Consider the following 25,251-nt stretch of genomic DNA (forward strand, 5'->3'; position numbering starts at 1 on the left):
GTAACTACCATTATAAAATTAAATAAATATCAATGAAAGTTAACTTTAAAAAATTATATCTATAATATTATTAAAATCAAACTGTTACAGGAAAGCCTATAACAAAATAATCCAACAATATCTAAATAAATCAAATATTTAAAAGCACTATCCAAAAGTAAACCACTTAACTGAGGAGCCCTGACTAAGTGCCAGGATGATACAGAAATGAATTAGTGGCTGATATAAAAAAAGATTACATGCTCAATCATTCTTATGTAGTTAAAGATGTTAAGTAAAATGAATAATATGCACAGATAATCTAATCAAGTAGGATAAATAAAAAAAATAAAAAAATAAAATGTTCATATGGTTTATGGAAAAAAATAAATGAAAATAAAAGGATACAACATCCTACTTCAAATACATTATTAGCTCCAATAACCACTGGAATTGCAGATTCTGGATGATTTCCATCACTGGTTCTTTGATAAAATAAAATAATTTAAAAGTTAGATATCATTTTTAAAGAATAGACAAAAATCAATGGACACATTCACCACATGTAGAGTAAACAATCGTTAAGAATTTTTATTAGAAATTAATAAACATACATACATTCCATGAATTTTAGAGTGTAGGTACTGTACAAGAAAAGCAGTTCCAAAAAAGGAGCTATAGGACTTTCCAATTTATACATCTATTACACATGGGATAGCTCCATTGGGTTGTAAAATCCAACATCAGTATATGTCAGTTATGTGTTATTAGTTTTGTTTGTATATCAATTGGATTGCTAGAGGGTGTTATGATTTCTAAAAAATTATATTGTTTGGAGTAGGTTCCAGAATATTTGACAGAGCAAATTTCTGTGAGTGACATTAACAAATTGACAATAAATTTTTTATTTCTCAGTGTTTAAGTTCTTACAATATGGCATTTCCTCAGAAAGATATGGTCTTGTAAATAGCCTTAGAACCTGCAAGAGTTAAATCTGCAGTGCTCCAAGGGAAAGTATACTTTTCCACTGGAGCAGTACTACGTAATAATTTAATTTTTTTATTTTAATTAATGCAATACTGAGAGCTTACACACTGAGATTGATGCACTACATGACAATGATCTCAGTGTGAGTAAAAGGTACCTAACAAATGACTGCTAGAAATATGATCTTGGGGACTTTATCTCTTGTTTAAATTTGCTCTTTTTTCATGTATTTTAACATGGAAAAAAAAAAAAAAAAAAAAAAAAAAAGGCGGGTCCTGATCTTACATGGCACTTCTCTGATCACATTGGCCATCATGCTAAATCAGTATCCTCCATGACATCATAGCGAGTAGTTTCACTACTTGTTACTCATTTGGAGAGGTTGGGTTTGAGTCCTGTTCTAGACTGGAGAAATTTAAAAAGGATTCCTCAATCAGAGCTGCACTTAGTCTGCGGCAGAGAGAGAGAGAGAGAGAGAAGAGTTTTTCCCTGTGACTTGTTCTGGGTTTTCAGTCAGACAACAATAACAGCTAAATTAGTAGTGATCAAATAACAGCTAAATTAGTAGTGATCAATATGCAACACTAGAGTCACAATGATTTTAAAAATGGCACATGGATATTCAACATGGTAATTTAAAAAAAAAAAAAAAAAAAAACCTTTGAAATTCTATAGTCTAGGAAGACAGAATTTGTATCTAATAATTTAAATTGGCTGGTAAAGATAAATGATTCAACAATAACTACATCGTTATCTGACTCATCATTATAAGATCATTGCCATGTAGTGCATCGATCTCAGAGTGTAAGCACTTTGCACTGCTGCAGTATTGCACTAATTAAAATTAATATAAATTACTGCTCCAATGGAAAAGTATACTTCCCTTTTTAGCCGTGCAGATTTAACTCCTGCAAGTTCTAAGGCTATTTAAAGACCATATCTTTCTGAAGAAATGCCATATTGTAAGAACTTAAACACTGAGAAATAAAAAATCTGCAGAAAAATTTGTGTTAGGTTTGAAAATTTGCAAAAATGTAGAAGAAAAGGCTGCTTTTATGCACTAAGGCTAAAAAGGCACCATATTGAAGTTTAACATACTCTTCTATATAACCATAAAATATTTTTGGGTGTTTTTTAAATAATAAAAACTTAGTTTTTATACTTTTCCAAAGTACTTAAAAAGTATATTCTAACTTCTCGGTTCATATTTAAAGGAAAAATTTCTAAAAAGCCCTGAAAAAGAGTATGGAACTTAACAGGTTAAAAAATGAACTCTTCAAAAATTCTGTAGAGAACCTGATTAAATATATATTTAATTACATAATTTGTTTAGGGCAATAGCCTCGAATTACGAAGAAGCTAACTAACGTATAGGTTGCTACAGCATCATGTTTATATGTAGCCAACTACTCATAACTACAAATTGGCATCATTTAAGTATATCTTATATTGTGAATGCCTTCACAACGAGTCGCCATGATATTGCACTACCTCAAATAAGTAACACAAACCTATATGTTAATATATATTTAATATATTTTCTGAAGTTGATTAAATTTCCATTTCCTTAAAATAATTTTGAACTATGAAAATTAAAAACTCCAAACTTGGGGAGCAAGGCAGAATATTTCATCTGAAATTTTTCAGGTGCATAATAAAGATATCAAAAAAAAAAAAGGACTAAATAAGAAATACTTACCTATTTACAATTTGAACTTGTTCTTCAATCAAATTATTTTCACCTATGATTATGGGCCCTGATTCAGCAATAATACGAGCTTTGGGATGGATGACAGTACGAAGACCTGCAATGGCCATACATTTTTGTTACTATACAAAAAATCTGAGGCTTTTATCCATGCTAGACCTTACTTTAATTCTTCAAAATATTCCTATACATATAAATGTCGATGTCTGTCATTGGATCTGTAATGCAAGTTCTTTTTCATATAAGGAATATCAATACCATTCCTTATATTTAATATTTTTATAAAAAAAACATTTGAATTCTTTAAGTTAATGGGCAATAATATGTAAGTTTACTACCCTAAACTTCGATAGCTACTAAGCACAAATTTATTCAAAAACCTTTCCACCTCCCTCTCTAAGATGGCTTTTATAATCATCTAATATCATTCTGCTAGGCTGTATTTCACAGCCTGACAGAATTATTTCAGTTTTAATTTATCAAAATTTAATATTGACTTTTAATAAAAAGTTATTACTCCTGCTTTCATTAATTTTCTTAAATAAAATCTGGTTTAAAATCTTTAAATTAATTATGCATAATGAAATATAAGTTTTCTTTCTTAATTTTAACAGTTATTAAATGCAAATTTATTTAGACATTTTCACCAACCCTAAGAAGTCAACAAATTTTTCATCAACCCATGCAACCAATAAAGGGTTAAAGGAGTGGAGCAATTGAAGGAATAGACAAAAGGAATGGTTCTTTATGGTAAAAAGAAATAAATTTTACTCACTGCTTTGAACAATCCTTCTAATAATTTTTTATTCCCAAAACACCCTCAGCATCTCCTAAACCCCAGAATAAGCAATAATGACTGACAGTCTCATTTTTTAGGGAATTTTGAATTTTGGCTGATTGATTACAGTTTGAGAAAATAACATTATTCTGCATTATGTTTTTTTGTCTTTACTGTTTGGGGGTACTACTGTCCCTTCACAGATTTTGAGTTCAGTCACATAGCTTCTACACTGATCTGTAAAATAATTTAAAAAAAAAAAGTCCCCACAGAGGATCTTTTTATTTTAGGTACCATGATGAGCCAGTAGCCAGAATCTGTCAAGTTTTGGGTTAAGCCACAATGTAAATATCATATAGTCCCCACATAGATATCTACACTCAAAGTGTCTAGATGTCTATGTGGGGACTTTATCAAAGCATTTAAGGTTCGAAATGCTTAAGTAAATTAAATAATAGAGATAACTTGTCTTCTGAAGGTGGCACAAACATAGGGCATATACTGAAATTAAGGAAGGATAGTTATAAACTGGGTATAACAAAATTTTCCTTCAGCCAAAGGATCATAAGGATCATTAGAGAAAATTACTAGCTTATGTAAATTTAAGGAACGACTTGCCAGATATCTGGATGAAATCATGTGATTTTTTTTATTTTTTAAGATGACACTAAATAAACCTGGCTTCTTTGACAATTTTCATTTAATGCAATACCGACCTTCTCTTTGAAACCTTTATGCAGAAAAACAAATGTTTTAAGTTTTTCTGCATAAAGGTTTTAAACTACAATATATAGTTTTCTTCTTCTTCTTCTTCTTCCAGTTTAGGGTTGATAATCCTTTATTTCATTAACTATATTGGTTAAATTTAGTTTTTCTTATACCTGTGTTTTAATTTTCATATAACCTTGTTATACCCAGAAAAGAACATAAGAATTTCACCTGCGCTAACTCCAGTCTCCATCTATCTTTGTTTCAAAACCAAATTTTTGCTTTTATACTTGCAAAATTTGTGAGGCAGAGCTGCTTTGTCTCACAAATGGCTGGTTCAGAAGACACACATTAGCAGCCCTACCACTGAACTTATTCTGCAAAACATTGGTAGCCTATCCAGAGGAAATTATTACTTACTTGAAATATAGTAAACCCCCGCGAATAGCGGGGGTTACGTTCCTGAGAAATTCCGCGAATACTGAGTTATGGCCCCCATAGTAATACAGGGGTTCTGTTCCAAAGTATGAAATATATAAGAAAAACTAGTCTAAAATTTTGTCTATGTATGTATTATATGTACCTTGATAATATGACTATGTACATAGACAGTACATAGTGAAATGCAAGCATAAGGCATCGAAATGAAAATAAGAAACAATTTAATATTAAATGTAATATTTATTAGAAATTTCAAACAAATCTTTCGATCCAGCGCCTTTGCTATAGCTAAAAAACATATCCCGCCAGTGCTATCACCAGTTTCACTAAAGTGTTGATAAAGGTGTTTTGCCTTTTCACGAATGATGAGTGAACTTAACGGAATTTTATTTTGAGTTCGGTCTTCTATCCACAGATTTAAAGCCTTTTCCATTTTTTCAAATTTAACATCATGAGTTACAGAGCAAATTTTTGAAGCAATTAGCGCGTTTTCACAGACACTATGGCGGATTTTTTTCTTCCGATTTCTTGATTGATCATACGGTTGACTCATTGATTTTATAATGTTTTGCCACTGACGAGACACTTTCACCATTAGAAATTTTGTCTAATAACTCAATTTTACTCGCTAATGTCATCACCTTCTTTGATCTTTTCACAATTCCCTTGTTATTCGTAGCAATATTTTTGTAGGGGTTAGAAAAGAATTTGTCCACAATAAAGTCAATTTCTAACGTTAATACACTCGAAAAAGTCTGTTTACACTAACACACTGCAAAACGGTAGATTTTTCACTTTTGTAAGCATATCAATTTATAAATTGATAAATTTATTCAATTTATAAGCATATAAATTAAAAGCAAACGACGAAACCTTCCATGACAAGCGCATAACACATACTGAACAAGGATTAGCGAGAAACATCCACGCTCGCGATTTTGCCACCCCTCTCCCCCACCCACTGAGCGCTGTTTTGACTGGGAAAGATGATTTTAGCCACGCCCATGTTTTTTATGGCGGAAAATGTTCACAGCGATTTAAAATTCACCTTTTTTTAGGTTTCATTTTATATTAAATCAGCGACCGCGAATACAGATACCGCGAATAGCGGGGGTTTACTGTATTCCCAAGATGAAAAATATATAATTTTATAGTTGTACTAGAGGGCTTTGCCCCCTGCTCACTGCACTTGCTTCTTTTGATAAAATAAAATACTTACAGAAGCTTTCGACATGTGTGTCTCTTCCTCTGCTATGAATATATAAATACGTTATATATGGAAATCAAGCATGGTACCATATGATCATGTTAAATAAACAGTGCGTAAGCATGCTTAAACAGAAGCTTGTTTTACCAGTGTAAAACAAGCTTCTGTTATGTATTTGTTACATATTACCACATAATCTACATCTCTCTTCTCCCGTTGGCTGAATAAATATCACTAGGAGGGAAATTATTTTAATGTATAGAAAGATAATGATATTTGGGATTGTAATACCTACCAATTGTAATATCTCCTCGTAATTCACAGTCCTTGCACACAATAGCACCAGAAGCAATTTTAATGCTGGAAAAAATTTAAAATTGATATCATGTAAGAAAAAAAAATATCAAGGCAAAACAACTTTTTTAGTCAAATAAAATAACACATGTAAAATCAGATAATAACATATATAAATAACAGCATAGAGAAAAAACATGAGTGGTATAAAATGGGAAAATAAAAAAGTGCTTAAATGAAGATACACCTGGGCATAGTTTCAATACCTGAAATCAGTTATGATTAAAGCACAAGCAAAAATTCCATAAATGACTGGTGTATTTTGAGGAAAGGGGAGAATGTTGTTAAAGAGTCTTTTCTCCATTATTTTGCCTATTCCCCCATACATTTGAACTAAAGTGAACTAACATATGGATTCATTCCAACAAAAATTTGAAATAGGAATTCTATAGGTAATTTTAATAAATTACACGTTAATACAAATGCACTTTTCGGAGAGCATGAAAAACAAGATACACTTTGTATTTCCCATGGTTCCTTCTTGTTTACTGGTGCAGTATTCTGGTATAGTGCACCAGGAACATGCATAAGCAATGTCAGGCTGATTTAGCTTTTCATTATTACAATAAATCTAGCATACTCAGGACCAAGCACATCCCAGATTTTTAAAAATTCTGGATTTATGAAGGTTATGCCCATAGCCAGTAGCTATGATCCCTATAATCTCAACAGAATGATAGCTGCCAACGTTAAGCCAAAATCTTAATCCATACTGCCAGACTGATCCAGTAAGTAACATACTTGCCAAAGAATAAAGGTTGCAGGTTAGAGTGCTGCCTCCAGTATGGGCATTGCAATTGTCCAATATTTTTAATGAGGTATAAACAGTGCAGTATAATTTCAGAAATCAAACCATCTTAAAAACTAACTATACATTATCATACTATTAAGTACTATACTATGAACTAGTATTGAATGTCTTATAAAATGAAGTATTTTATACATTGCAAGTACATAACAACAGTGATATACAGTTTAAGAAATATGTAAAACATGCAGAAATTGATGTTTGGAAATTATTAATGGAATATAATGCATACACCTGGAACCTGCAGTATTTTTTTTTTCAAGTCTTGCCAGGCTATTTTTACTCTGTCCTTGCATGGTCAACTACCCTCAAAAAAAATAATTATTGAAGCGATATGAAACTTTATATTTGCAATTTTGATAGTACTGGGAATTTTTTCTCAATTATAAAAAAAATGTAACGGTTGTCTTACAAATGTTTTCAAAAATTCATAAAAAACTACTACAGTCATACGATATTTCATTTCTATAACCCTTATGTATTTCTAAATCAATAAAAAAAAAAATTAATGAGAAATGTCTACTTCTGGCCATGTTACAACACTTCTTCAAAAGGTGTTAAAAATGCCACTTAGGTTCAAAAACTGTTTTAAAAATAACTGCTAACAAATACAAAAATATTTTTGGTAGCAATATCATGAATCCCTTCCCACGAGATTCACAAAGGTTCTCCTAATGAACTTTAACAGGTCAAACCAACTGTCTGTACCCCTGACTTCCAACCCTTCAAACACCCTCCCCCTCCAAAGCAGCAAATATGGTTGTAAGGCAGTTTGGCCAATGGATAGAGTCCATTATACTACTGAAATGGCCTGCACTATAGGAGCTTGAGGTTACAAAATGTCCTTATGACTTTTTTTTTTTTATCCTCGCCTTTTCCCATTATATATGGGGTCAGCATTTTTACAGTTTTTGGCAAGCAATTTTTACGGCCGGATGCCCTTCCTGACGCCAACCCTCACCCTTTATCCGGGCTGGGAATATGCGGTGGTCATTCCCTGACCTGTAGCATCCTCCGTATTTGGTGGGTACGGGCTCGAAGCCCCGGTCTAATCAAGAAGCATGTGCTATGCACTACTGCTCCTGACCACCTGGCTACGGAGGCACCACAAAATGTCCTTATGGCTACTTACATTATACTTATTTTTGTGTGACAAGTTAAAGGCTGAGCGACAGGACTGCAAAAGCAAAGCATACCCATGATTTTCAATGACCCTCTTTGTGATCTTCATCAACATTGATTAAATTATTTACTATGCCACGATACTATTAATTTATTTTGCAAAGAATTACACCACCAGAATAAATATTATATTAGTGACGTATGAGTGAAAAAAGAAGCTTTGTAATTTTTCTTTACATCAGTTCAAAGCAGCATTGCATACGAGGTGTGACAATAAAGTTTTGAGAATAATTTTGTTTCCGCAAAAGTGGCCACCCTGTAAACCGTTACGTCATCCCACTGTGTAGCCTGAACCTCCCCTCTACCTGCTGCAAATGGTAAACATCGTCAGTTGTTTCAGTCATTGTACAAGTTGGTTCATGTAAAGACGTGTTTGAGTTCGTTCTGTGTTACGTGAAAAATGGAAGGCAATTTAGAGCAAAGAGTTGTGATAAAATTTTTGATGAAAAGTGGCAAATCCTCAATGGATATTTATCAAAAGTTGACCAGAGTTTATGGAAATGATACCATGTTGAAACCATGCATTTTCAATTTGGAAAAACAGTTTTGAGAAGGACGTGAATCGGCTGAAGATGCTGAGCGTTTGGGGCATCCTTTAACAACTCGACATGACAAAAACATTGTTTGTGTGCGTGATCTTGTTTGAAGTGATAGGCGGTTAACCACAAGAATGATTGCCGAAAAACTAAACATTAATTGGGAAAGTGTTAAGATTAATTTTGACTGAAAATTTGTTGATTAGGAAAGTGTGTGCAAAGCTGGTACTGAAAACCCTCTCTCATGAGCAGAAAGAAATTCGGTGTAGTGAAGTAGTTTTAACTTAAAAATCGATCACAATGTTGCAGCACCCTCCATATTCGTCTGAATTGTCTCCTTGTGACTTCTCTTTATTTCCTCGACTAAAAAAAGCCATGAAAGGAATGCATTTTCAGTCAGTTTCTGAAATTCAGAGTAATGTAATGTGGGTATTAAAACAGATACCAGAAAGTGAGTACCAGAAATGTTACGATCAATGGATCCTACGCTGGAATGCGTGTATACAGTCTGAAGGGGAATACATCGAAGATGATGGACTCACATCTGTATAATTTTCAAAATAAATTTTTAAATGAATTATTCTTGAAACTTTATTGTCACACCTCGTACAATCAGCAGATTAATTCAACTCTCATAAAATTACTTATTCTGTTCCTGTGATTCTTCAGAGTAATTGTTACTGTACTTCATTACAAGGAGAGACATGGTGATAAAACAAGGATGTGCTATATTTGTAATGTGGTTTAGTGTTTTATTTGTTAATAAGTCATTAATTGTTATTAGTATCAAAAGTGCAGAGTGTAATTTAATTAGCATACTTTACAAAATACATTCATATTCATAGCAAAGTATTACCAGTAGCAAATAATGCAAAAAAGCAAGCTTATTCAACATCAGTAAAAAAAAAAAAAAAACAGCACTTCCCATATAACCTGTCCAACCTTTAAATAATTTATTGCATTCTTCCTCAAATATTTAAACCACCACTTCTGCTGCACCAGATAGAAGATAGTTCCAACTATCACCTACCTGCTGGCTGAAAGCAATTTCCACACATCCTTCTCAATTGTGCACCCTAATAAGTAAGGATTGAGTAAGTTAAATACCATCAGCATTTAGCTTACTCAAGCCTTTCAAAGCCTTAAACACCTTGATCAGACCTCCTCACAGGGCCTAGCTTCCAGATACTACAATTTGCAGAACCTGAAGCCTTTCTTTGAAAAAGTACCTTTTGTTCCCCCCCCCCCTCATTAATCTTGTTGCCTTTCTCTGTACCCATTCCAAAAGATTCACATCCTTCTTAAAATGAAGCTTCCAGACCTGTATGCATCTCAATAGCTATCACTGAGAAGATATTCAGTACACTATAAAATTGTTGCTTTCAATCATGAATTAGTATCAGAATGCAACAGTGCAAGGTAGCAGATAAAAAATATTCTTGTTTATACTCCGGCATGACCATCAGGTCAGTAGAGTTTACAATAACTCAATCAATACAAATTGTTAATTGTATTTAGCAGTCAGAGGCTCAAACCCCAGTTAACTCAAAGAGCGTGTGCTACCGTACTCATGCCCCTGACCACTCAGCCACATCAGAAAAAAAAAGAAAAAAAAAAAAAACTTATCCAAACACTCATACCTTTTCCATCACCAAAAGGGGACTGAACTTGCTCACATTTTTGGATTGGCCTCTGGTCACTCTTCTTTGAATTCTCAAAGAAGAGTGACCAGTCTCACCACAGTCTTATAAAGAGGAGTGATATCCTTCTCCACGTTTGAAAAGATAAATCATTGAAAAATCCTCTTGTGTAAAATACAGTTACCATTGGTATCTTTTATAGCTCCCCTCACTCCTAACAATCATTGAATGCCATGCACCAACCTTATAAGGGACACTTATTACTCCTGAAACACTGTTTTGCTACAGGCAGTTCAAATGCACAGGTGAAACTGGAAGAATCTTTTCCACTATTAAACAGCTTCCTCTGAAGAAGACTGAAGGCAACTTCGAAGCTGATGATCTTTACCACCAGAACGTTCAGCTTTGGAAAATAATTTTGAACCATACAGTTCAATTAATTCCAAAAACACTAACACAACAGCTGCATTGATCCTACCCCACACAACCCCTTTTGACAACCGACAACTAAACACTTCACAATCGCAAAGCGAACTGCCAGCTCAATCTTCTTTACTGAAGCGGCACCCGAGCTTCGGTACTAAAAATGCTTTTAATACACCCCCCCCCCCACCACCACTATTTATGAGACTTTGTTTAATTAAAGTTATAGGCAAAGGAACAACTGCTGGTGCGTGATATCTTCCACTTGCCACATCAGCATAGCAGATGATTAATCGAAATGTTTCATTCGTAAGAAATATTTCTTTCTTGTCGCATATAGTAAATTTAAAAATAAGCACTTACTTCCCCTTGACAGGAGTCGCCATGTTGCATGATATTAATTAACCTTACTTCCTCTCAAAAAAAAAAAATTAAAACCACAAAATACTATATGTATATTTAAATACTAATATGTTCACAACAGTGTTTACTGTAATTGTATAAAGCTAACCCTAGCACACCCTCTAGTGGTAAAACCACTAATAACAGTAGTAGTAGTAGTGGCTTGTGATGCAAGAAAGCAAGCGTATGAGCTTATGCAGCATCAGCCTAAAAAAAAAAAAAATCACACCATTCCCTCCAAATGCCTGTCCAGTTCCTCCTTAAATTTATTCAACCTATCAACTTCCACAACGACAGATGGAAGTTTGTTCCAGCAATTAACCACCCGCTGGCTAAAGGCAAATTTCCGCACATCTGTTCTACATCTGTCCTTCCTTAATTTGTTCAGGATTGCGCCTTTCTAGAGTTCTTTGTAGGTGTTCAGTGGGAGAGCTATTGCAGCTAGGCTGTTATCTAGGTTCTTTGGCACCATGCCTGTGGTTGATACGATGATCGGGATGGTCGTTACTTGTTGCATATGCCACATCTCTTTGATCTCCTGTCTTAGATTCATGTACTTCCTGATTTTTCCCCATGTGTTTTCTGCAGGTTGCCAGCATTGGTACTGCTATGTCAATCAGATAGGTAGCCTTTTCCTTCTTGCCCACAAGGATTATGTCCGATCTGTTGTGTAGGATTGTCCTATCCGTTATTATGGCGCCGTCCCAGTACAGCTTGTGGGTTCGGGTCTCTAGTACTGACTGGGGTTCGTACTTGTAGTACAGTACACGTTCTTCGATCAACTGGTATTTCCTTGCTAGCTTCTGATGTATTATCCTGGCTAGCTGGTCGTGTCTATTAGTGTACTCAGTCTGCGTGATCATCTTGTATCCCGCGATAATGTCTTGGATCGTTTCTGAGGCCAGGTGGCATCGTCGACATGTGTATTCGGACACTCCGGGCTCCTTGGCGATTTATTTTCTATAGTTCTTGGTGTTGATTACCTGGTCTTGGATGACTTAAGGCTCAAACTAAGCGAGGAGTCTCTTCCTGGCTGGGAGGAGACTCCTCGCTTAGGTTGAGTGTGGTATACCGCTTGTCTATCTTCCTTCAGTCTTGGGGAAGAGCGTCACGTTCCGCTCGTGAGCCATGCATTAGAAGTACATTTATCTATGTCATCTTGATGAAGATCATTGTAGTGTCTGCCCTGGAGCGTCTTCTTTGCCCATCTTTCTAGCTTCGTTTGTGCCTCCTGGCTTGGAGGAGACTCCGCGCTTAGGTTGAGTGTGGTATACCGCTTGTCTATCTTCCTAATGGCCTGCTGGAGTAGTGCTGTGTGTTTCTGGAAGCAATACTTCAGGTTAGCAATCGCTGTCTTTTGTTGCTCGATGAGGTCTCTCAGGCCCCTTCCTCCTTCTTTCTGGGCAATTTTCAGTCTCTCCACGGGTTATTTCTGTGGTGTTGGCGGCTCTTGGTCATCATTGTCCTTATCTCTCTCATGATATCGTCCAGCTCGGTGTTAGTCCAATCTATGACCCCAAAGAAGTATGTTAGTACTGCAGCTGCATAGGTGTTTACGCTTTAACTGTGTTCCCTCCCTTGAATTTTGCTTTCAGCATGCTTCTGAATCTCTGATGATATTTTTCAGTCAGGCACTTCTCGATTTCCTTGTGCTCTATCTCCTGAGCCTGCATCATCCCCAGATATTTGTAGGCCTCTCCCACTGCCATGGCTTCGAACTCTTTACCAGTCTGCAGCTGGTAGTTTCGGTTTACTAAATTTCCCTGGTGAAATCCCTGGGTCTTCATTAGTCTAAACCAAATTTAATCCTAATATCATTGCTGAATTCTTCGGTGTTCTGGAACAGTTGCTGGAGCTGCTTCTAGTTTCCCGCATAGAGCTTGATGTCATTCATATACATTAGTTGGGTGAGGGTGTATAGGCTCTTCCTTCCTTCTTTGATATTATATCCGTACTTGCTTCTGTTGAATATAGTGGATAACGGGTTAAGTGCTAGACAGACAACAATAAGCTCAGGGCATCTCCCTGAAAGATTCCTCTCCTGATGGGGATTGGGCTGGTTGTGATGTTTTCGACTTTAATGGTGGTACTCCATTTCGCCATAGTATCTCCTAGGAAGTTTATCACTCTCGGATTGGCTTTGTAGATGTTCAGCGCCTCTATTAGCCAGCTATGAGGCCTTGCGGTAATCGATGTAGGCGGTGTACATGTTGCGGCGCTTCTTGTGTATGTATAGTCGTCGTGTACCATTGTTCCTTTGGTTATGTAGCCGCTGAGCCCCTAATGGGACCCAAACGCTGCCCACACTCTGCCCCGTGGCGGCAGACCATGTACACCAGTGTTATAGCTATTTACTCTGGTAGTCCTGCTATCTTATATCCTGAGATTTCAGTGGCTAGACCCTAAAAAAAAAGCTATAGTTAGCGGTCAGCCAAAACGAGTACTGGTTATGTGATTTTATGTTATTAAGTTTTTTGGGTGTAGGGCTTAAGCAATTTAGAAATGATTCAGGCGCTAGTTGTAACTTAGAGAAGGGAGGAGACTGAAGGGTGGGGAGAAACACAAATACGGGGTCCATAGAGAAGATGACCGCCAAGTCAGTAGAACAGGCCCAAGCCCCACCATACGGAAAAGTTGGACAGCAGAGGGAGGAGACCAGGGGTGACCCTTCCCCCCTTCCGCCCATGGAGTGGAGGCAAAGGACCACACAAGGGAGCGTGGTAGATACACCACCAGCAGCAGCTGAGCTGTGCTGGTGGTGTATCTACCTGGGACGAAGGTCCTGTCCTGGCCAGTGTCAGCATCCCTCACTATGCCGGCTACGAACAACAGCGAACAGCATAACGTCAGCAAGGATTACTTTGGGTTCCATAAAGTTCCCATGGCCATCCTTCTATCTGGTGGAGAGGCTGGAATAGAACATGCAATTTATATCATTCGCTCACACATCATTGTCCTTTTTTTATATATTTTCAAATTGAGGAAAGACAGATGTAGGATAGATGTGCAGAAGTTTGCCTTTATCCAGCGGGTGGTTGATTGGTGGAACAGACTTCCATCCTTTGTTGTGGAAGTTGATAGCCTAAATAAATTTAAGGCTGAGCTGGACAGGTACTTGGAACGAACGGAAGGGTGAAATGGGAGCGTATTTTTTTTTTTTTTTTTTTTTTTGGCTGATGCTGCATAAGCTTGCTTTCTTGCATCATATGCCTCTACTAATGCTAATGCTAATTTTATATTTTATAGTTTTTTTTTACCTTACATTTCAAGGCAACATTTTATAGTTTTTACTTTTTACAAGTTTTATCCCTTTTTTTTGTTGTTCCATTTATCCATCATTCTCATTCACATCAGGGGTGTGCTGTCAATTTAAAACAAAGCAATAATTAAACAAGTAACCAATTTAAAGAAAGCTCACACTAATTTAAATCACATGCAAATAATCAAATTTAGGAGAATATTTATCTGTCTATCTAATTGAACAATGAAACAAACCCACACACATTTAAATAACAATTATACGTACTAAATAATACCAAAACGTTTTTAAGCAAACTTCCTATCGTACATTTACAATCTGCTTTCGACATTTATACATTCAGCACACTCTATTTCTTGCATTCATTCACTCGTCCAGTCACACACTTTTTCACTCTTACATTCACACAACCCATTTCACTTAGACTCCTCAGTCATTCCCTCAGCAACACACTCCGACTCATCCTTTACTTTTACACGACAAATTTCACTCAATTTCCACATTTACTCTTTCAGCTCTCACCCTTTCTCACGCATTCATCCCCAGAGTCAGACATTATCATTCATTCACCCTTCCTAGTATTTCCTTTCATACTCTCACCTTTACATTCACTCCAGTTCTCATTTATTCATCCCCTAGCATATTAGCATACTTCAAAAACATTCATTCATACTAGCATACTTCAAAAACCTGTAGCTTGCTAGTTTTTTTTCTAGCTGACAGGTAACCTTGGCAGCATGTCTATAGCAATCTCTTTAAAGTCCTTTCCGTGAGTGTTGTCAAGTTAGGGAATTCAGTCTACTTTGGTCTGATGTATGTTATGATGAGGGTGGTACCAGCCTGCCTTTATTCCCATCAGTCACATTTAGTTATTTTCCTACCTCTATGGTCCTCAATGAGCCAAAGAGTTACACAGAGGCAGGATTTCAAATCTATAATTTCTGAGTCAATTCAGGTATGTTCAGTCACGTGGAGATTTTGTCATTCACTGAGCATGGAGATGGAAATGGATTGGTTATATATTTGGTCTACTGATTTGGTACAGGGACTAGTTGAATAGTTGAAGAACCTGTCTCTGCAAGTTTCGACGGATTTCAAAAATGTTTTGAGCATACTTGGTGAAGGCCTTGTAAAAGGCCTCATCCATGATTTCAACTGCTGTATTAAAATGCCCGTGTAGTCCTATAGTATTATACATTCAATGCAAAAACAATACCATACAAGTATTGTACATATAGGTGAAGGGAGCAAGGCTTTTACTGCATCAGACAGAAAAAAAAACCCATCTATATGTAATCAGCCAGTCAATCAGTATTCGTTTATTGACTTTATGCGATAAGCAAATTTGTCTCATCTTTCCTTATTAAAAAGTATAAGCTGGGAACACACACATAGAAAGTTGTACTTTCATTAACTTGTAAAGCCAAAGATAGCAGCATGGCTCAGATTGACAGTAGTGAATGGATTTGGACTATACAAACCAAATCAAGAACTTGGCAAATGCCACCAAGCTGGATTAAGATGGTTCTTTTAGTATGTTATGGTAGATAAATACCATGAAAATGCCATTAAAACTCCTTCAGAGATATTGAGGTCCCGCATAGAAACAAAATACTCTATTCCTGTTTAGTAAAAATCGACAGAAATCGAAGTTAGACCTTACTAAATGGCTCATAAGGGGTGAAAAAGCTGTAGAAGGCTTATCAAGCACTGAAGGACTTAAGGACATTATTATTATTATTATTAGCCATATGGTGCAAGGAAGCCTGAGGCTTATGCTGCACCAGTAAAAATAAATAATTTCTAAGTTACCCTGAGAGAGAGAAAGAGAGAGAGAGAGAGAGAGAGAGAGAGAGAGAGAGAGAGAGAGAGAGAGAGAGAGAGGAATCACCAAGAAAGAGAATAATGATGATATCCAGCTCAGGACTCTGGGTGTGCCAAGTCCATACTCACCAGATGTGAGCCCCGAGGGTTAAATGTGAACACGTGTCGCATTACTGAAAGAAACAATACTGTTTTAGGGTATTAATTATCGCACAAAAGTACTTGATTTGGTGAACAACAAGAATTATGGAGATTCGTATAGCATATGGATGTCTACTGATAATTTATTATAAATCAACAGGGATTACCTTTATTTTATATATAGGAAGCTTCTTCACAAACTGGTTCACAAAATTGATGTCGTGAGGAAGTGAGGATGGCGATATCAATTTTGTGAACCTAGTTCACAAAATTGATATCGCCATCCTCAAGAATTATTAGCGAGTAGTAGTAGTAGTAGTAGTAGTAGTAGTGGTAGTGGCACATGATGCAAGAAAGCAAGTGTAGGAGCTTATGCAGCATCAGCCAAAAAAAAAAAAAAAAAAAAAATCATCACGCCATTCCCTCCAAATGCCTGTCCAGGACTAGGAGAGTTGGAAAAGAAGCTGCCTATATCTACTATAAAGGTAATCCCTGTTGATTTATAATATTATAAAAAATAGGAATTATCTAGCACTTAATAGCTCTCAATTATCAAATCTATTGATAATTTATAAAAGTTAGTCTATCCTCTTTAGCACTATGAATTTGTAAATGTTGATACTTTGGTAGTGCAAGATATGTTTTTGGGTTTGGTTGATATTGATTGACGTTTTCTTTTTTTATATATCATTGAATCATTCATTTACAGAGAACATGTAGTTTTAATAAAATTAAAATTGCCTTTAGCCAGCGGGTGGTTGGTTGGTGGAACAGCCTTCCATCCCTTGTAGTGCAGGTTGATAGCCTAAATAAGTTTAAGGCTCAGCTGGACAGGTATTTTGAATGAACAGAGGGGTGAAGTGGAAGTGGGTTTTTTTTTGGCTGATGCTGCATAAGCTTGCTTTCTTGCATCAAATGCCTCTACTAATGCTAATGCTAAAAGGGGGGGGGGGGAATGGTAATTTTAGTTCATTCAAGAGTCGCTTCTCAGTGGTGGTGCTATGGTAGCATGCGCTTATTCTCTAGGACTGACGAGTCATGGTTACGCCGTATAGGAATTGTAGTAATTGAGGCCGGTATCCGGTAAAAGCGGGAGTGATTTTACGTTTATTTTCTGTGTGGGGTATTTTCTGTGTAATTATGCCAGTTATAGTCATTCCAGATGATTCCAGGTTCAATGCTGAACTTGTTCATGCCGGATCTAAATTAGTTCTGGTAGATTTTATGGCGAGCTGGTATGTATAAGTAGTTATATTTATAGGTCGAATCATTGATGTTATATGCAGAAATCATAACTGTTATAGTAAGCAGAATAGTATTGTGTGCTTATTTTAATTTCTAATATATTCGCCTACTTACTACGATCTTTGTAATTGTTAAATACTTTTCTGTAGGCTTTATTTAGATGTGTTATTTTGTTATTGTAAAGCAGTCGGTGCACTTGCGCCAATACTTGACATATTGATTGACATTTTATTTTTTTCACACGTGCGTTGTAATTCACTTCATACATGTCCAGTGGCGCATCATCCTGTGGTGCAGTTGCCCCAGGACCTGAGCTAGGGGGTAGAGAATCAAAGGTAACGAGAAAAGTGAAAGTTGGATAAAAAAAATCGCGTTCCACCAGGACTGAAGTACACGATGATGCACCACTGATTAAAGCAGACTTGCGTGATTTCTGATTGAACCGCAGAGTGATTTAAGCGTTTTCTTTGGGATAATTTCAGTGCATTCATAATTAAACTAAGGTCACTCCCGGTTTCATTGAAATTCGAATATAAATCCATAAAATTTTCTTTTAATTTTGTAAACCTTCAGTAGGGCGTGGCTTGCGTAAGTTCTTAAAATGTCAATTGCTTTGGTTCGATGCCGTTGCGCATAGCAATGTTTTCTAAACGAAATGCGATTTAACTTCTAATGCGATTTTCTGACTGGATGGATATTTAGCAAGTAAAAATTTGTGCGAATTAAGAATTTTAAAACAATGCTTATACAGATTCTGATCACCTCGCGGTATTTGTGTGTAGTTTTTCTTATCACAATAAAGATTATATTTATTAGCTCATCTTTGGAAAATACAACTTGACATGAAATTACATTACATGGAACTAATGTAATTGTTCAGTTAAGTTTAATCGTTTATCCATTACTTAATTTATATGAAACCTGATCCGGCATAACTTGAGATATAGTATTATAACACTGTAACTGTATGGTCTTGCTATAGTGTTATAACTCGAGATTCTTGGCTTCATAACATAAATTGCAATATTGTATGCTCATTAAGATTTTAACGAAAAGAATATATAAAATTCTTGTAAAATATATAAAATACTTAATATAAAATTTCATGTTAAGTATTTAACAAGCATTAAAATTGTCTCTTTACTGAGGAAGGTGGTTATGGAGCAGGCTAATAGAAGGGATTTTTGCATCCTTTTGCTGGGTTTTTGAAAGCTTGCTCACATAAAGGCTATATCGGTAGTTGCCCTTCTTATTTTTCTTGTAATGCTTTCTGTAGTTGTAGTGAGCAGTTCTGTTAATTCTTGATCTTATGGTATCTATTAGGATTATCTTGACCAGAGATGACCAGTATGTCCAAAAACATCTCTGAGTGATCTGGATTCAAATAACTTAGGTTGTTATACTCAGTCATCATCTTCACCTCCCCTCATAGAGCTTATTGTTGAACTTCTTTTAAGTACTAATTAGATAGTACTTCTTCATAAGAAGAAAGTAATCCCTCTGAGTATCCTTAATGCCTAACTCGTCCACGTAAATTTTTTGATCATTTCTGAGGTGGTGAGTTGATGAATAAGAACTGGGCTAGTTGTAAATTAATGTTGGAATAGCTTGAACAGGAGACCAGGGGTTCCAATTCCTCATTGTGTATTGCTCCCAGTGGTTATAAGGGATCTGTTAGTCTTTATAAGGGCCAGTAATAATTAAAGAATTCTGCTTACGCTGTTTGTTGAACTACATAAAAAATTAATAACAGAGAACCAGTTGCAATTGTGCTTATCTATGGCACAAAAGGAACTGAAGTATAAAGGGTTAAGGCTGCATTGGAATATTGTCCTTGAGAAGAGTTGCTGCTCTGCCGACTCACTAATTGCATTGCAAACATATCTTTCTCTGGAATGCAGGTGTGCCACTACCAGTCTTTTGGCAATATATCAGGTTCCTGGAAAAGGCGGAGTTGATTGACATTTTTTGTAATATTTTGTGTATAGTTACTTAGTGAGTTGGTAGGCCAGTATGGTTTCTAACTCTGTTTTCAGTGAGAATTGTTCTGTTGTAATTCTGTCTGAGGTGAGAAGTTGCTATCTATTGTAGTGGAGGGGGATGCATGTTTTCCCCATTTCTGTTGATAGTAGATGCATTTTCTTGAATCAGAGCAAATTACTTCCTCTTCGGCTAAGCTTATTGGATTGTTTAGATTAAATTTGTGATTCTCTATGTACAAATGATATGCAGTGTTGTTTATGTGGATGTCTCCTTTTTTGCATGTTTTCTGGTTCTTATTTTCAGTTTCCTGTGTTTGACTCGTGTAGCACTGATATGTTAGTCTATATACATTGTTCCATGTTTCTGTTGGAGAGGGAAACATTATAGGATGCACCTTGGTTTAGGGTTGGCTTTGAAAAATATTTTCATTTTGTTTCCTAGTGATTACTGTCTCATTGAAATATGGGGGTGAGGTTGGTATGGAAGAGTGATGGGTGATCGTTTTGTGATTTCGTTGATATATTGTATTTGAAATCATTCCTCATGGAATTTGAGTCATATTTTTGAGTTTTTTCCAAAAGATAACTTTTGTAAGTTGCAATCAATTATACGTTATCAAAACTGTTCTTGAATATGTGTTTGTTCATGATATCGGCCTTCAGTTTGGCATCATTTGAAAAGTTTCAAACAAGAATTAACTTTATAATATTAATTGCTTACTTCAACCTTTACAGAATTTAATGAGTTATTTTTTAAATATGAAATTAAGTAATTATTGTATTTATCTAAATGACTGACATTGTAAATCAGGATGTTATGAGCAACATAACAGTTGAACAAATAGTGTAATAGATAAAACAGTTTCATGCATGTTTATTACTCCAGGTATATTTATCAAATCCAGATGTCATTGTTTTTTTCACTAATTATTCCATGATTCTTTTGACAGAAAAATTGAACAGAGTGATATAAACAAGAAAGAAAATTTGTTGATTAAATAAACTAACTACTGAATTTTAAAGTGGAACTTTATTTTTGACTTTATTTACTCATATCTTTAATCTGGTATTAAAATATTTTAGAAAATTTTACTTTATTGAAAGATGTTTGAGGTTGCCTATTATTAAATGTTAGGATTTAGTACTATAGTTACAAGTTTAGTATTCTTTATATATAAAAAAAAAATCAGTATGCAGAGTAATACTTTAAATCTTACCCAGTGATACACCAGGTTTGGTTGATTATGACATTGTATTGTCCAGATTTAACAATTATTTATTGACATGAAAGGGTATAAACCAAGTCTTAAAAATGGTTTGGGCCATCCATGCCTTTTTATTGTTTTCCATAGATATAGCACTATGTATTTGCAAAACCTGGTGTGTTTTCTATATAAAACTTGTATTAATAGAGAAAGACAAGTAGCCCAGTATGTGATGGTCAATAAAACCCAATAATACTTTTCATCTAAGTGAACTGACCCTATTACACCCTGCATATCTTCTTTCTCCTTCCACAAACTTTGGTAAGTTTAGGGAAGGAGAAAGGAGATGGCTTACAAAATCTTCATTGACTTTTATTCTTCTTTTCCATGGTTGAAATAATGTTATAAATCTCCTGATCTAACATTTTCTCACATAGTATAATTGAAATTATTATTGTATGAATGAAATTCTAAATAATCATCTTTTATCTGAATCATGGTTTTTCCAAAAAGTGCACTGAGACTGTTCTGGATAAGAATATAACATATTGTAATTTTCTTGTATCCAAATCTCCAGTTTCATTTTCTGCTTACATTAAAATTCATACCAGTTGCAAACAAGCTATTAAAGAATCTGAACCTGATTTATTGGTAGCTTGTTTAAATAATCTGAATCCCCTCCATAGCTATTATCCATAATTTCTCTTTATCTATATTTTCACTTCTGCTATATCCTTGCAGTTCTGTTGCATCCATAGCTAACTTAGCATTAGTGTCAATAGTGAAAAATAATGCATGGTAGTAAGCATATCAGCCAAAAAAACAAAATAAAAAATTCATCCATATATCCCCTCCAACAATTTGTCTAATCCTTCCTTAAATTTATTAAAACAATCAACTTTCATGACATCAGATGGAAGTTTGTTCAACAATCACATACCACATGGCTGAAAGCAAATTTTTGCACATCTGTTCTGAAACCATCCTTTTTAAATTAAAATTTGTCTTTTTATATATGTTTTCCAAGAAAGAGTAAGGATGCCATCAGCATTTAGCTTACTCAACCATTCAAAGCCTTAAATGACTCAATCTGGTTCCAAGCAGGTTCCTGGGCACTGTAATTTGCAAAACTTAGTCTTTCTCGGTAAGAGTACTCTTTTAGTCCCTGATTAATCTTTTTGTTCTTTCTCTGCTCATTCCAGCAGATATCCATATCCTTCCTAAAATAAGGCTTCCAGCATGTATGCAGTACAGTAATACCCCGAAGTTACGCGGTAGGTGGGTCCGACGAAAATCACGTAAGTCGGGGTACAACTTTGCATATAAATACATATAAATTTTGCTTAATTGGGACCAAGGACTAACAAAAACACTAGTTTAGAAGAAAAATATTAATAAAATTGCAGTTCTTTATACATATTAATACAAAATATGTATTAAAAAAACAAATGACTTACGTTAAAAAGTTATTTCGATGTCGATGGCTTCATAAAATCTAACAAATTCGTCTGATGACACAGCGCGTTCTTTTTTTCCCGCAGAATTTCTTCGTAGCAAGCTAATAATTTTTTTATTCCTTGCTTTGTAGCTATAACGCGTTCTTCGTTGGAGTCTGTTTTCTAAAATTTTTAAGCCCTTTACAATTGAGCCCTTTTCAATTTTCAACCTCTCAAGTTTGCAATTGTCATGTGCTTTTCGCCGTTGCTTCGTTTAGGCCTGTAGCACGTGCAATATCACATGGTCTTTCATTTCGCTCAAAGCGTTTCACAATTTCATATTTTTTCTCTATCGACAGAGGCGGACTGGCCATAAGCCTTACCGGGGAAACCTCGGTGGGCCAGTGTGATTTTGGCCATAAACCATAGTATGAGGCCACTATAAATTTTCCCGGGTAAGAATTTTTGATCCAGTCCGCCTCTGTTTATCGATAATTGCTTTTCTTTTTCTCTCTGAATCTGCAGTGTCTTCACCAGGACGCTTCCTTTTCACACCTTTTAATTAAGTATTTTACTCATTTTTAGGGAATAAAGCACAATTACAAAACGAGGAGGCACGCTTGATATGCATAAACAAAGCTGCGCGCATGTAGCAACTGAATAAACAACACCATAAAGGCAGAGATACACTATTAACACCTCACATTTCTAGGGGTTACTACCATAAAACAATAAAAATCCAGTTGCGTTTCTGCTAGTGAAATCTGTTATAAACTGGTAGTAAACTCGATCTAATTGCACTTGCGATTATACCGATAGCTGGAATTGTGTTGGTTTTTACGTTATTATGGTGAAATGTGTTTCCCCTTCACTGATATAAAAAACAGAAAAGCAGCAAAGTTGAATTTTGTTCATCTTTCGCTCTCATTCTCCGCCGTCGCACCGTATATCGATAACATATGAAAAACGACCTTGAAGATAGTGGGTGGCAGCGTTGCCAAACGAAAAAATCAAGAACCGCGTAACTCCGAGTTCGCGTAAGTCGGGGTATTACTGTACTCAAGGTGCAGGCTAACTGCTTTATACAGTGAGATGGTCACCTTGTTCCTGCTGGTAAAATTTTTGTATATCACTGACAGAACCCCATGAGTTGTGTAGCAACCTGTCTGCATTGCTCAGAGTATTTCATGTCAGACTGTACAATTACCCATAGGTTTTTTTCATTCTCCACCACCTTGAATGTGGCACCACCAAATAGTATATTATTCTGGGATTACTGCTACCCACATGCAGTACCTTACATTTATCAATGTTAAACCTTAGTTGCTACTACTCAGCCCATCTGTCTAACTTTTCTAGATTGTGTCGCAATAGTATGCCTTGATTTTTATCATTAGCCACCCTGGCAACCTTTGTCATCTGAAAACTTAGAAATTAAGCTTGATACGCTTTCATCAGTATTATTAAGAAATACTGAAAACAGTAAGGGTCCAGCACTGAAGCCTGAGGGTTTTCACTAATAACATTAGCCCAAGAAGAGTATTGCCCATTAATAACCACTGTGTTTTCTGCCACTTAATCATCTTTTTAACCATACCAGTAACTTGCTCATAGCACATATTCTTCCAGTTTGTACAGCAGTCTTTCATCTGAAATAGTGCCAAAAACTTTAGTGAAATCTAAGTATATATGCGATATCAAAATTATTTTTTGACTTATTAGCATCTTATTTTTCTTTCAGTTCTTGCATTTACACTGATCAGCAAAACATTATGACCACCTACCTAATATGACCTCCATGTGCAGACAAAACAGCTCATACCTGGCAAGACACGGATGCTACAAGGTTTCTAAATGTGTCTTGTGGTATCTGGTACCAACACGTAACCAGCAGATCCTTTAACTCCTGTAAGGTCCATGGTTGAGATGCTGCAGATCAGAGTTGCGTTTCCAACACAAACCACAGATGCCCTGGCATTGGTGCATTATCCTGCTGAAAGACAGCACCGCATGAAAGGGTGTACCTGGTCAGCAGTGATGTTCAGGTAGGTGGTAGATGTCAGAGTGCCCAGCACATGGATGACTGGACTCAGGGTATCCCAGCAGAACATTGCCCAAAGCATGACACTGCCGCCACCGGCTTGTTTTTGTCCCATGGTCCATCCAGGCACCATCACTTCTCCAGGTAAACATTGCACACGTACCCGGCCGTCCACATGGTACAACAGGAAACGTGATTCATCGGGCCAGACGACCTTCTTCCAATCACTCAAGGTCCAGTTTCTATGCTTGCATGCTCATTGTAGGTGCTGTCGCTGATGAACTGTGGTTAGCATGGGCACTTGGAGCAGCCTGTGGCTATGCAGCCCCATTTTCAGCAGGGTTCGATGTATACTGTGTGTTGTGACACATTACTGCCGTCACCAGCATTCCAATTACCAGTGAGTTGAACCACAGTCACCTTTCTGTTGCCACGTACCATCCGGGAGAGCCTTTTCACACCTCGAGCATCGATGAGCCATGGTCGTCCAACACCTCATTAGCGGTGTGTGGGTTTCCCCTCCTCGGACCACTTTTGGTAGGTACTAACCACAGCTGACTGTGAGCACCCCACCAGCTGTGCCATTTCGGATATGCTCTGACCAGCCGTGTGGCCATTATAATTTAGCCTTTGTCGAACTCACTTAAGTCCGCTGCCTTTCCCATCTGAAGAACAAGAGTAACACTGATTTACGGAGCTCAGTATCAGGTGTTTTTTATACCGTGTCCTGACCCATGCATGCACTGTAGTTCACCTGCAGTTGCTTCAATATGCATAACAACTCGCTAGTCATAATGTTTTGGCTCATCGGTGTATATCACCTCCAAACAAGAATGGTGAAGACTGAAGGATCTAGATTGAAATATTTACACCATAATCAGAAAGATGGTTTATGGGTACATCTAGTTCTTACGCTGGGTACATCTAGTTCTTTCTAATTTGTTGGTAATGACCCTTGTGAACAA

General features: G+C 36.1%; 2 protein-coding genes across 3 annotated transcripts in view; one reads left to right on the forward strand and one right to left on the reverse strand.

Annotated features, from left to right (window-relative positions):
* The window catches only part of DCTN6-p27 (dynactin subunit 6), a 41,518-nt gene extending 30,278 nt beyond the window's left edge, over positions 1-11,240 (reverse strand). The window contains exons 1-4 of one of the 2 annotated variants that reach the window (XM_090388167.1): positions 11,115-11,240; positions 6,104-6,168; positions 2,666-2,771; positions 388-464 (exon numbers count right to left, since the gene is read on the reverse strand). In XM_090388167.1, the coding sequence (XP_090244293.1) occupies positions 388-464; positions 2,666-2,771; positions 6,104-6,168; positions 11,115-11,137 (271 nt within the window). In that variant the 5' untranslated portion in view covers positions 11,138-11,240. Of the gene's footprint in view, positions 1-387; positions 465-2,665; positions 2,797-6,103; positions 6,169-11,114 lie in introns of both variants that reach the window. The other variant, XM_090388168.1, reaches the window with a different exon arrangement.
* Positions 11,241-17,368: 6,128 nt separating this feature from the next.
* Positions 17,369-25,251, forward strand: part of Txl (Thioredoxin-like) — a 59,261-nt gene continuing 51,378 nt past the window's right edge. Inside the window, exon 1 of the mRNA XM_090387996.1 lies at positions 17,369-17,612. Coding sequence (XP_090244122.1) covers positions 17,518-17,612 — 95 coding nt within the window. The 5' untranslated portion in view covers positions 17,369-17,517. The remainder of the gene's footprint in view (positions 17,613-25,251) is intronic.

Source organism: Mastigoproctus giganteus, chromosome 13 (assembly GCF_048544385.1).
Source record: "Mastigoproctus giganteus isolate SK-2022 chromosome 13, ASM4854438v1, whole genome shotgun sequence".
Taxonomy (NCBI): Eukaryota; Metazoa; Arthropoda; class Arachnida; order Uropygi; family Thelyphonidae; genus Mastigoproctus; species Mastigoproctus giganteus.